Source organism: Wasmannia auropunctata, unplaced genomic scaffold, assembly GCF_000956235.1.
Source record: "Wasmannia auropunctata unplaced genomic scaffold, wasmannia.A_1.0 LD336061.1, whole genome shotgun sequence".
NCBI lineage: Eukaryota > Metazoa > Arthropoda > Insecta > Hymenoptera > Formicidae > Wasmannia > Wasmannia auropunctata.
This window is the reverse complement of record NW_012026829.1, coordinates 879,701-893,327: the sequence shown is the minus strand read 5'-3', so window position 1 is coordinate 893,327 and position 13,627 is coordinate 879,701. Positions and strand designations below refer to the sequence as shown.

The 13,627-nt window shown below is 42.4% G+C and overlaps 2 protein-coding genes across 2 annotated transcripts in view; one reads left to right on the top strand and one right to left on the bottom strand.

Moving 5' to 3' along the window:
* LOC105450423 overlaps positions 1-4,403 on the top strand; it is a 55,282-nt gene extending 50,879 nt beyond the window's left edge. The window contains exon 16 of the mRNA XM_011690244.1: positions 4,110-4,403. Within this exon, the coding sequence (XP_011688546.1) occupies positions 4,110-4,217 (108 nt within the window). The 3' untranslated portion in view covers positions 4,218-4,403. The remainder of the gene's footprint in view (positions 1-4,109) is intronic.
* A 4,772-nt stretch (positions 4,404-9,175) lies between these two features.
* LOC105450424 lies at positions 9,176-10,329 on the bottom strand. The gene is made up of 2 exons (XM_011690245.1): positions 10,064-10,329; positions 9,176-9,980 (listed from the first exon to the last, which is right to left on the bottom strand). Exons 1-2 carry the CDS (start codon positions 10,161-10,163, stop codon positions 9,775-9,777), a joined length of 306 nt encoding a protein of 101 aa, XP_011688547.1. The 5' UTR covers positions 10,164-10,329; the 3' UTR covers positions 9,176-9,774.
* Between the last annotated feature and the right edge of the window lie 3,298 nt (positions 10,330-13,627).

The following is a 13,627-nucleotide window of genomic DNA, read 5'->3' as shown; positions in this document are numbered from 1 at the left end:
GTTCTCGTCCGCCTCTTGCGATGCGCCGCGCCGCGTTGAAATCGTCGACGCGGTAAATTTCGGCCGCATCGCTCGCGATATCGCCGCCTGTGAAGTTTTCTAAACGGTTATGAGGTACAGACAGTCACTTCGGTGCAATTTCCACGCAACGAGATAATGTCCTCACCCTCCCCCCCCCCTCTCTTTCCCTGCAGTAATTTAAACTGATGCGTTCTACGCGCGCGGAACGGAGGGGAGTTAAAACGTATTATTGGAACGGCGGTTATCGTGGAAATTCTTGGATATGTCCGTCTTACCATTTTCCGCGCGCGTAAAGTTTCCCGTCGTTTTCTCTGTAACTTCGCCGTAGAGAGTCATTAGCGTTACTTCGACGAGTAACGAGTTAAGGGAAACGCGGTTTTCGAAACGTGTGTTTCGTGCAAATGTCATATCGCCCAGACGTGTGTCATAACCGCGAAGTGTAACCCGGAGAGAATTTTAATGGAGAGCCATCTCCTAAATTTATTTGATTTGAAATCGCGAGACAATTTACTGTCGCTGAAAAATGTATTTACAATTCAAATTAAATCTCTCAAAATGTAAATCGCTCCATCATACGCGGCGCAATATGGCTAAATGTTCTTTTTTTTTTGTTAATTTAAAAGTCTATACATCAAGGAAACAGCTCAGTTTACTTTCGGTGCAGTCGATAAGCGTCAAATAGCCAATCGATCGTGGATTAGCCCGATCTTATGGTAGCCCTGGTGCTCAGCTTACGCGATGTGGGTAATCCTCTGGACGCTCGTTAACGCTCTCGTTGATTGACTTACGCTATTAGCTGTAACAATGACAAATGAACCTCTCACCGGGCGCCGCCGGGCGCGCGGTTCAGCTGAAACACAAACGTAAGCGTGTTCTTATCTTCCTACGCGCGCGGCCCGGCATGGGGTGTACAACACGTGTACGTTCTAAATCTCCTTTCTCAACTCTGCGCTCAGCTTTTTTTCTTATTTAATTTTGCAGTATTTTACTTCTATATCGGTAGTAGGTCAACGAATACAATTACGTCTTGGAAAATGTCCAAGAGTGCCGTTGAAAAAGGATTTATTGTATGACTTCGTATCTGTTCTTCGGAGCAACCGAACGGGGGAATAGGCGGTTTCCTTTCAATTTGAGATTTTGTATTTACCGAGAAGATTGTGAAAAAGAATTAAAAGCGGGGAGGGGAGGGGGGATCTACGTCCTTTGAGGTTGTCTGTATCCGTTGAACCAGGCCAATTGGTACTGGTCCAAGCGCTTTGGAAACGTTTCCTTTTATCCGTCTCGTCAGGCAAACGAGGCATCGACCCTTCCATTCGCCTCCTCCGGTCTACTCTGCTTCCGGACAAGTCGCGAATCTCGCAAAGCGACTCTCTCTTCTGCGCGTCAGTCTCAAAAGATATATCGCGATCATCAAAAGAAGTGAATTCGAAGCTGCGATTTAATCCGGCGCGGCGTTCGAGAGGAGCGACGAACCTCTTCCGTCAATCTTCGCAATTTGCATTCGCTTACGAGGCAGATCGCAAAGCCGGCGAAATCCGAAATAAATTTTGATGTTGCGCGACGTTGCATTCCCGTGATTTACTTGACCGGCAGCATTCTTCGATTTCCGTCATTTACATGCACGTTAAGTATGTGTACGTTAAGTCGTAAAATGCGCCTCCAGGCGAGCCTTTTAAAGCTGTTAAATAAATCCCTACAATTCTCTCTTTCCCTCCTACACAGACACAGTGTGATCTAATCAGCGAGCTGTCGCAATCGCGACACAGTATTGTGTGACTTTATCGCGCGCTCAGTTTTATAGCTTCTCTCTTATTTATATACATATAATACATTATATATATATATATATATATATATATATGTATGTATAATATGATATATAGTTATACGATAACTGCAGAAAGTACACGCGATTCGAAACAAAAAAGAAGAGATTAGTTCAACTGATACGAGCACTCGGCGCGAATTACAACGCCTGAACCGGCTGTCGTAGGATTTTTCATTAACCATTTTCTACATTGAGAGAAATTAAGTGCTCGATATTTGCGACTATAATTACACGATAAAATAATTATGATCAGCAGTTCCATTTTATTACATCTATAATTGTAGCAATAATAATTACAGTTCTATCAAACAAATATATAGTTGGCTGAAAATGACTATACATTATAGTCAAATTATGGTAATTGTAACCATTTTTCTCTGAATTGTACTTAGGTAACTTTGTAAGAGGATAATCGACCTTGGTATGTCATTAACGGCAATAAGCGAGCTCGTCACGTAAATCGTATTCTGGATTGACATCAATCTTGTTGACCGTTTTGTAAACGGCAGTTTGCAAACATTTCGAGCACGGAGATCCGCGGGCTCGATTCCCGACCCCCCGACAACCGGTATACCGCGGAACGAGGTTAATATCCCATAATTTTCTCTCCTCTGTCCACGAGTTATTTTCCTTTATGACAACGCTGATAAGATTAGTCGATAGAGCGAGCGCCCGCGCCGGGGAAAGGATACTTCGCCGGTCGTATGCCATAATATTTTCCATCATCGCGGCGCTCATCTCTTGCAACAACTCGAACGTCCTAACGTTTTGAATTATTAAAATATGATAATGTTGCCGATGTACCGGTAAGGACATTCGTCCTAGCGAAACGAGCTTGTAAAACATTTTACCTTTACATCGGAAATTGCACGAGAATTATTAATGCGATACAGTTGCTTGATGTTCCGTCAGAGAACTATAAATAATTCTACTTTTAATTAAAAGGATATGAATATATGTATGATAAATGATATACATATAATATTCTCATTGCCCTTTATGCCCTGTAAAATAACATTTGAATAAATTTATGAATAAATTACTAATTACTTACAATTAATGTTTACGAGGGATAAAGTTATATACCCAATTAACGTTTAACGATCGCTTTATTGACAATTCCTAGAGTTATCGAGTAATCTCTTAATTAAGGAAGGTCTTAATACAATTTAAGGCGCGCACGGTGCGAAATAAAATACTAAAAAATGTAAAAAACGACGACTGAAAGAGAAATATAAGATTTTAGAGGCACACGAGGGTGCGCCGGCTGTTTTTCATCACGAAAATGAAGATGGCAATATGGATTTATGTTTTACAAACAACAAAGCTGTTGACGCTGTTGTCACTATTGTTTTAAATATGCTTATAGAGAAAAAATTCAATCTACGAGAGTGCTGTTAGATGATAAAAAAATTAGTATAGAAATGCGTTAATGCATTTTTCATTTGTATGACCGTTTTCAACGGGCAGCTCATTTCGAAAAAATGAATTTAGCACGTGCCATTTATTTTCGGATGTATTGTAATATACGGTCCTTAGCGCTGTAGCATTATTAAATTCCTAAACGATCTAAATGATTTTCAAGCTTAGGTGGTCTTCATTTGCACACTGTCGCGCACAATTTTCAATTTTCAATTTTCAATTTAGCTGCATAGAAATTCAGTATATCTCGGGTAGCTTTATTTGCGCAACGAAGATTATCCGGCCTTCTTCTTCATTGTTCTTCGGCTCGGAAGAGATCGCCGTTTTGCCACGGAATATCGCAGACATTTTGAACGTCAGATCCAGAATTCATGTTTATTCATGAATACCGACGATATAATTAAAACTCTGTCTTTGTCTCTGTCTGACTGTCTCCTCTCTCTCTCTCTCTCTCTCTTTCTCTCTCTCTCACACTCGTTTAACAGCGGGTTTTGTTGCACGCACGTTCAAATACGTTAATTGCTAACAGTAATGGCTCCATTGCCTTTTCTAAACATCCGAGTAACGAGTCTCTTTCGTATTGTATTTTTGCGAGATTCCAGGTTGTGTTATTCGCTAATGAGATTTCTTTCTGGTCATCTTGGTTGGCCCTTTTTTCATTTCCTTCATCTTCATTATCGCGTTTCTTTATAAACTCGTACTGTACTAACAATAAGTCTGATTTTTCTAAAGTTTAGTATACAATCATAATATTATTAAATGAATATATATGTATTTATATAATTATTATACCATTAGTGCGTAAGATATTAATACACTATTCTTCTTTGTGTTACAGGTGAGTATTACAATTTTGTCAATCGCCCCGATAATTGTATTGATGCGACATGCGACATTGCTGATTGCGACAGGTGAGTCCTATTTTTGCACAATGCTCTGCCACTAATCATTATCGTATCAAAACATGTATGCTGTTACAATAGTATAGATACTCATTTACCATTCCAAAATTCCCAATAAATGGGAATAATGAATATGCGAATTGTGTATTGGTAAAAAACTGTCCTTGATTATCATATACAATATCAGTTAATGGTACAGAGCAAAGCTTGACTTCCTCTGCGTAAAATATTTTTTATTATAAAGGATTTATAAGTCGTATCAAAACATGCATGTTAGTACATTACCATTCCAAAATTCCCAATACATAGGAATAAAAAAGATGCAAACTGTTGGTAAAAAAAAACTGTCCTTGATTATCATACGATTTTTCAGTTAATGGTACAAGGCAAAGCTTGACTTTTTCTGCGTAAAATATTTTTTATTATAAGGGAATTTATAAATAATTATAGGATATAATTATAAGATGATTATAGGGTTATTATATAGAAAAAACTCATAAGGTGTTTTTATTAAATTAATTCGAACGTCATAAATGTAATGAGAAAAATACGACTTGGCTATTATTGCCATACATCTCCCTTGTGTTATACCCATTGAAATCTTAGAAATGCACTCCAATCACCTTCTGCGATTACGATCGGAACAATCAGCGTTTAAGCGTGTGTAAAGCTTGACGACCGGCCACAGGCATTAGAATATATCGGTCGAGAGCGCGCGGAGAAATGTGTGTGAATGCACAGACGTGAGTGTATGCGCGCCAAACGAAGCAAGGCCAGCGATTAAATATTCATGAGACGTGGCGCAATATGCCTGATATTTACTTTTATCGTAGAAAACTTTACTTTTTATCGCTATAGTAATGTAACATTTACTATGAGATTCGTAACGATTTTACCGTTTTAAAATCGTTGAAAAAGTTATTTATCCCACCGTGCGGAATCATTCACGCGATGAACATTCACGATTTTGTGTCTGTTCAGGCAGCTTTCTGACAGCGCACGGCTGGCCACCTTTCGAAAGCTCGACTTTTAATTGCGAAAGAGCGCTGAACGTTGATTATAAAATAAAACCGCGATTTAATATCTGTTTATAGGGGCTTGGAACGGAATCGATCGTCCGGGCAAATGAAAGAGGCTAGGGAAACTAAGAAAATATTGACGGACATTGAAAGGGCGCATCGATAGTTTGATCCTAAAGTGCTCGCAGTTCTAAAAGGGGTTAACAGTGTCGTGTGACCGCCGTTGTATGTTGACGGTGGTCGCTTAAATAGTTTCGAAATTTGATACATTTGGAGAGTAGCGTGCACGTCGACCGAGACCGATAAAATCCGCATTTTCTTCGCCTTACTTTGAGGGTTACCCCTACCTTTTGTACACTCGCCACGAGTGAGTTTCCGTGGCATATATATATATATATATATATCCACCCTTTTATATTGCGAGAAGAAAACGGATGTACAATATGGATGGCACACAAATATGAGAAAATCGAGATCCTCAGAAATGCTTTTGTTAAATGAGAGATGTGCGTAAATGCGTCTAAAATGAACGAAAATTAAAATAAAAATTTAGAATTAAATATTTTAAGTCTAAACGTCGCGTCTTTGCGTAGTAATTTTGGCGAATTTTTTACTTATTTGGGGTAATGGCAACCTGTGCAAAAAAAAAGGAAACAAAATCGAATTTCAATATCGCAGAATGATTTTTATATCCTGTATTAAAACGAGGTCAAACGTATCTCGGGAAAGCTCATCTCTGGGAAAGTATTTACATATACATACATACATGTATAATGTTTGGGAAATCAGAGCTTTGCTTCGCGCATACCGCAAATTACATCCCTCACTTGACGAAATCACGCACGGATCCTGCCGATTTATCACATGCAATTTGATTAAAGACATTACAGCGGGTGCACATATTGGATTCCTCCCTAATGGTAACTACACGCGCAAATTCCATCAGACCTACGCTCAACGCAAACCGAATACACCGAGTTTACTCTGTTCTGTCGTGTCGCGTAAAAGTCGCCCAATCGATTTGTCAAGCCTACACGAAGTAAATTTGACGCAAGCACAGTCTCGCGCGTATACCTATCCTTTCAATTTATCTCGAGGAATAGCTAAGGACATTATCTCGAACGTCCGAAATTCGTCTTCTTCCCGATAATTTGTCAGACCGTTTGGCCGAGAGGGCACGGGATCTCGTGGCGTTTTCTTTCTTTTTTCGTTGAGGGTCTTCCGACCGAGAAATGGCGTGATTTTTTATCGTGCGGCGATACGATTACGGTTCGTGGGTTCGCATGAAATGCGTGAAGGTTGACATTAGCAATCAAGGTAGGGTCGGACTGCGTCGCCCCGCGGTGATTTTCGTCGAAATGCCTCGACACTGGGGGGTGGGGGAGGAGGGGCAGATGAGCGTTCGCCAACGACGGGAAGTCGGTGGTTACATCCGGTATTGAAAGGGCGACACGGTGCGATACACACCGCAAAATTCTCGTTGAATTGAGGGACGAGCACGGCCGAATGCTTCGAAACTGTACGTGCGAACCGGTCTATGCTGGCCGTAAACACCTCGCGGTTTCCGTGTTCCGTGAGGCTCGCCTCCGACGTAAGGAAGGAAAGCTCGAGGCAACGCCGCTGTCGTCGCTACCTGCAGAACCAATAGTTTCCGCCGCGTTGCAATATAAAAGAGAACGAGACACCTTACGACCTGCCAACGTATGTCCATAAAGTCACCGAATGAATACTTCCGCGCGGCAATGGCTCCCTTGGAGTTATACGCAAAGATTAAGAACCGCCGATGAAGAACGACTGATATGCTGGCTCGTGAATTGTACATATATATATATATTTTTTTTTTTAGAAAATCGTTATTTAGAATTATAAAATTGCACGACAACGATCCGCGTTGTGTGCACGCGTATAATAAATTTCACAGATTTTATCTTGTATTTGATAAGTTTACTTCTTTTAAGAAGATTAACGGTCGCGTGAAACCTCATTTTTATCGCACTAATGAGGCTGATTAAAAAAGAGTTAAAATGTCGCGTTATAAATGAGATCTATCGAATAAAGGCTTGAAGGGAAACGGAGGGAGAAAAGACGATCTATAAGATATACCTATCGAGCGACATTACGTTGCATATAGCCTCAGCCGTTCGTTTTATTGCCCGCCATCAAGGAGTTCATCGATAACCTCGAATTGCCGTTAAGAGAAACTACCACGTAAGCATCGGACACGGACGGTCCGCTTTGCGAGACAATCGACCGATCGAACTGGAACGGAGCGACTGACCGAACTCATATACAACTCGCCCTGTTTCGAAGTAATCGGCAGGACCGTAGATGTAGTAAATGGACTTACGCCTACAAGACGTCATCGGTTATAATTAACATCATCCGTTAACGTGACGTGTTTCAAACTCATCTCGACCTTATGTAAATGATTCCTCCGGCCGGGCCGCCAGATAGTTTCCGGAGGTCAAGATAGTGATGCTCCAGAGTTCGCCCGACCAGAATCACCTAATTGGAATTCTCCCGCGGACGACGCATCTTCGGACTGCCTGCCGCGTCTCGACGATCGCCGGCGAAATTATCGACCGACCGGCAGAGGGGTTATTCTTGTTACTGCCTTTCCGTTCTCCCGCGCGACGGGATACTTCTGTATGCACGTTATCGGAGGAGCGAAACTGAATATAACTCGTTCGACGAGGCAGGCTAAGAGCATCACCGTCGAAGTTTCGCAACGGTCTCGGACCTCGCGGACCTGCGACTACTTCGATCGTCGCGAAAATAGTATCATCCGCCGAAAGGAGAGGCGAAATCTGTAGATTTCATTTTGAAATTATACTGCTGTTCCAACGAAATCACGCTTGATGTCCCCCTCAGCTCATGGAGGAGAAATTCCGCTTTCGTTACTCGCGAACGAGATTATCGAAAATCATTAACATCATTTAGATCTTATTTTCAGCGCGGCTAATGAAACGATAGCTACGATGTCGCGCGTCGGTCGAATCGGGTGACCTGCAGACCCGCGACGAGGAATAATCGGTAATCGATAAATCTCTCAACGGCGCGATTTCTCTCCCACAATCCCAGCGGCCAACGATCCATCTGCCCCTCGTTGAAATTCATTCGTTTCACGAGTACATTCGGTCACGCATTCGCTTTGCATCGAATGGAGCGGATCGCTTTCGCGCCCCGATAGCGACGCGAAACATTGCGTTGCAACGCCGCCGCGTCCGTGCAGCTGCAAGTGCGGCGAAAGAAGCCATACGGGAAACCCTCGTTGTGATTTACGAGGTCGCGCGGAAGTTATGATAGGAGGGGGGCTTGTTCCTCATGCATTTAGTTCCCGCTTAATTAATGATTTTCGCCAAGCCGGGCATGCGCCCGCCTCGGTTAATTCGTCGTCCTACGCCTTTACGGTCGCCGTCACCATTCTTTCTCGCCTCATCTGCCGCACCAATCTCTTCCCCATTCCATCTCTCGGGAAGAAACATATGCATATATACGAAGAGAGGATCTATCTATACGTGTGTGTGTCGACGTGTGCTATATTAATATAATATATTAACGTAAGTAATATATTAATGAAACACTCTCCGAGGAAATTCAAGCGGCAATTACCGCGACGTTTAACGTTTGTTACCGTTTTTTTTAACGATTTCTTCTTCGCCTCCGCGAAGAGAGCTCTCAGCTTCGTCGAATGTAAATTCCTCGCTCTTCGATCTCGTATTGTTCGTCCAGCCGCTCATTTCCGTAATAAATGATATCGCGAACGCTCAGCCCTTTTACTCGTCCGAGATCTCATTAATTATCATTAGGTGTTCCGTGCTCCGGACAGCAGAACAAGCCCCCGCGCGCTTCGAGACAAGTTCTCCGTAATCGAGAACAGGTGTTCCCGTGTACGCGCTCGTTTGCCGTGAGAGGGCCGAGGGGGGGAGGGAGTAAGGGAGAAGATCGCCGGGTAACTGACGGGCGTCGTCGAACCCTCGCCCGATGAGCAACAAAGTGCAGACGAGCTTGGGGGTGGTCTCAAGAAACTGGAAAGTAAAAAAGAGAGAGAACAGCTGACGTGGAACGCGCGCTCCTTGGAAGTGGGACGAGCGAGATTTTCTCTAACAACACGCTGCGAGACTTGGTATCCTGCCGGAAATAACAGGGCCGGCTGTCGGCAGTTGTATTTTACGCGTCTCGCGCGCATTTCGCCTTATCCCTCGACTCTCTTTCCGCCTCTTATACAATATCGAGTCTCTCCCGTCGTGTCTTCGGAGCTTCTCACGAACGTGTCTCGTTCCCCCTCCGACGACGTGTGGCGCGCCGATTTCATATGCTTTTAAGTGCTTTCCACTGTAGGGTCCCGAACTTTCGACAACCCCATTCACCGCGTCTCACCCCTAAATTCTAAATCTCTGGCATCCAGCGGAGCTTCTCGCGCTTACTCGACGTGATCGAATTAGATTCTCGTCGGAACAATGTCTCAGCTTCTTTTGTCACGTTTGTAAGAGGCGCTGTAAAGTCTCCCTTTTCTTTCTCTCCCTCTCTCTCTCTCTCTCTCTCTCTCTCTCTCTCTTTCTCGCTCGCTCTTTCATCCAATTTATTTATCGCTCCCCGGTCCCCGAATAAACACGGAGCTGAAAACGGCTGCCTCGAATCTTCCAAATGATCGGGCAAGCTTGTTGCGTTTTGACCCCTTGGCCGTTTTCCAAGCACACAAACTCGGAGCTGCTTCGCCTACTAAGTAATTGAAGAGGGCGTCCGATCGATCACAACCGAAAATGCTGACTCGTCGTTGCTGGCAGACTGGGAAATGAGCGAGACAGTTGTCATAGCGGTTGGAAGCGGGAATGTCTAACTTACGACTCTGTTACGGGAACAACGCAAACCTCGGTCTCGCGAGTTGCAAACGACACCCGAATGACCGCATAATAGTATTTCTGCCCGAATCCATTCGTCACGCAGTACTTCCGGGTGTTCTTGTACCATTTTTTCTTTCCTGTATGAAAGTGGGCATATTTATTTTTTCACTCCTCTCTTACCTTTCCGCAATGTTTGTCGGATAAAAAGCGAGCGCATGCGGAGCTCTAAAGCCGACCGAAATAAGTTTCATATAATCATAAACCAAATTTGCATATATCGGCGAGCAAATGCATGTAACCGAGCGCTAGTGTTCGCCATCATATCGGCATCTCGTATGTAAAGTAAGTTTATTCGAGATTATACACGAAGTCAAGATATAAGATAGAGAAGAAAAATGGAAAGAGACGTGGATTCGTACTAGAGCTTTCAGAAAGTTTTAGACCGCGAAGGTGGCAAGGAGGGAGGGAGGGAGGGAGGGAGGGAAAGAGAGAAAAACAGATAGGAGGATATTGCCGGAACTTGCTTGCGCCTGCTTGCTTCATTTTCAGGACGGTTAATTTCCTTTGCTTTTGTAATCTATTCTTTGACCTCTCGCTACGGAGCAACCTATAGAGAGTACGCCGCCTTGTTACACTGCACTTCCGGCTTTCCGCTAAGCCGGAATCAAGTAAAACTTGCTCTCTCTCTCTCTCTCTCTCTCTCTCTCTCCTCGTCTTTTTATCTCATCGTACTTATCCTTTTTGCCACCCTTTTTTTTACTCCCATTCTTCATTCGCTTCGCAAATCTCGGGCTGACTGACCTTCCATCCCATAACTGCAGATATTCAAATTTTGTTTGCACGCAGCAACGAAGACGTCGGGACCTCTATACTCGAGCTCGATGCTTATCCGCTAAGCTCCGTATTATACTTCTCCTTTTATTGTGGGAAATTGTGATGCGAACGCGCTCGAGAGAAATTGCCTGAAGGAATTCCGAAGGAACTGCGATATTCGCGCACTCGCGGCATAAATTATTTCCGCTTTAGCCTATGTTAGCCGTGTATCTCGTATGATGGAATTTGACAAGTTAAACGGGCCGCATAATAACCCAATTGTAGAAAACAAACGCTCGCGGCTGTTTGACCGGCCAAACCAACAGCGCGACCGACAAAGCATGGAACCGATGACACGATAAAGCAGAACCGACCGCACAGATTCACGTAAAAATCGATTATGACTGACTTTGACAAAGCGAAACGTTGCCCTCTCGGCCACGGGCGCGATTGATTACCCCACCTTTCGTGAAAATGGGCAATCATTTCAAATGCCTAAGTAACAACGGTACCACCAACAACAAGTGGCCATTGGCGTGTTCTCGGCTTCATATCCGGGCTACCACATCAGGCTTTATCGATTGCTCCGTCGATGAGCAATTAATTAACTATGACAAATTCGATTTGCAAACGAGAAAGTTCTCTGCGATCTCGTTACACATTTTTTTTGAAAAATATACTTAAAAAACGTTCCGCCGTGGACGTGGAGTTTACGAGCAAATATTATTCTTTAATTTTATGGATAAACACATTTCCATCTTGAATTCTATATTCCCTAGATGCAAAATGCATCCCGCGGAAAAATTGCACAGCGCCGTGCTACGAGCATAATGGGTATAGTGTCACCCGTTATCTCGATACTCAGTAATGCTGGAAAATTAATTGCAATTTTGTTGTAATTGTCCGAGAGATTATTTCTGAACGGCGTACGGTTACATTATTTTCATCACTAAAAATGTTCTTTACACGTGCGCAAGCTTCAATCTGGCTTTCTCGGTCGATCGATACTTACGAGAAGGAGTGGTTTAAACTTGGACAAATTTAAATATTTAATGTCACGTGAGATTGATGAGATACGCGCGACTGTATTATCAATTTATAAGTGACGTTTAATTATATATAATTGAGAGACGTTTAGGTATCTTCTTAGCACTTTTAGCGCAGAGTACAGTTATAATGAGACGGCGTACTAAGTCGATTTTTTTTACTACTGAAAGCGTACATAGTATATCCCCCGTTTTTCCAACTGTACAGTCCTTTAATTACAGAAGTTTGGAAGTTTAGACATGACCTGTGTCCATGCCCGAGCCATTTTAACTTTCCTCTGGCAGATCCCTTCTTATTCTTTTCACGTCGCGGTACATGACCTTTCTCTACCTCTCTGACAGGATTAAAACATTCCTGTTTTACCACGTTTCCATTTTACATCTGACCTCTCATTTTAAGCTTTTATGTGTAATAATAATAGTATATATACATATGAATATATATTCTCCTTTGCTTATTTTAACACAGAGAACTGATTACAATAATAATCATATGAGTGTAACGAAATGAGGGATGATTTCCGCGTCAGATAGTACGAACTGTCGGCGCATTTGTAACTATACTAGACGTTATCACACGGTTTTAATCATTCTGGAGAGGCGAGAATCGAGCCATTGAATCGTTTCCCACAAGAAGGATGACTGCGGCTCACACATGGGAGTGAGATCATCGTTTAATTTTGATAACGATCCACGTGGGCACGCATGTGCGACTGTGGGATTGGTTAACAAGCTTCCTGTTACGTCGGGACAAAGTAGCGCCTAACTATTATGAACGACCAGATTAATACGTGTCGTACTGTCTTCGGATTAGAGTTACATGCAAACGCGACGAGGGATACCGAAGCGGTTGACGTTTATGTTGCTGGAAATTCGTAATACTCCATGTCGCTTTTGTCGCGTACGGATTAATGGAAACAAGTGATGATAAAACGAAGGTTTAAGCTTTAGAAAATTTTAAATTTCTGTACGAAGGCAGTTAGTTTACGCTTTTAATACGCTTTGGAAAGCGATCAAATGCGCTAGTGAGAAATCATATTTATTCATCCTCGCATTATATTTTTACATCACGATACAATCGTAACATTTCGTACATTTTGCTGTAGAAATGATATATGTTGTACTAGAAAAAGCGAATACTCCTTTTTTTGTTCGATCTTCGTCCATTGGTTTTCGTTACTATAGACTCACATAATTGACGTACACATATGGACTGGAAGACAGAGATAAATTGAAGCGATAAAGTAGTATCACAAGTTTCCTCTTTCTTCGATTCGACTCAACACAAAACGCATTATCTCCGTTGATTAAAAAGATAACGCAAACATCCGCTTGAACAAGCAACCTGATATAAATTAGAGATTTGCACAGATTTAAAAAGACTTTAGCGCGTGATTTTTAATAATGCGTTTTAATTTAATTTAATTCACAATTTTTAAAGCTCAAAAGACGTAATTATATAAAATATTAAGATAGATCGATGCATCTATATTTATCTTAATACATAGAGATAATACATAGAGTAACAGTATACATATAATCACTTAATAGCGTAATAATACTTTTCACAGAGAAATAGAAAAAAACGTGAGATCTCGCGGATGTAAACACTGGATATCTACCGTTGCCGCGGTGCCTAAATTATTCACAGCAAATCCCTCTCTGTTTGTACACATTTTTGTCGACATCGACGATGGATTTGGGCCCACTTCTGATTTTTATCCTCCCGGTT

Bases quoted from the DNA above. Each gene is read 5' to 3' on its own strand.
- LOC105450424 (XM_011690245.1), bottom strand. From the start codon at position 10,163: ATGGTACAAGAACACCCGGAAGTACTGCGTGACGAATGGATTCGGGCA. The intron at 9,981-10,063 runs GTTTGCGTTGTT...CTCATTTCCCAG, and splicing joins TTGCAACTCGCGAGACCGAG to TCTGCCAGCAACGACGAGTC.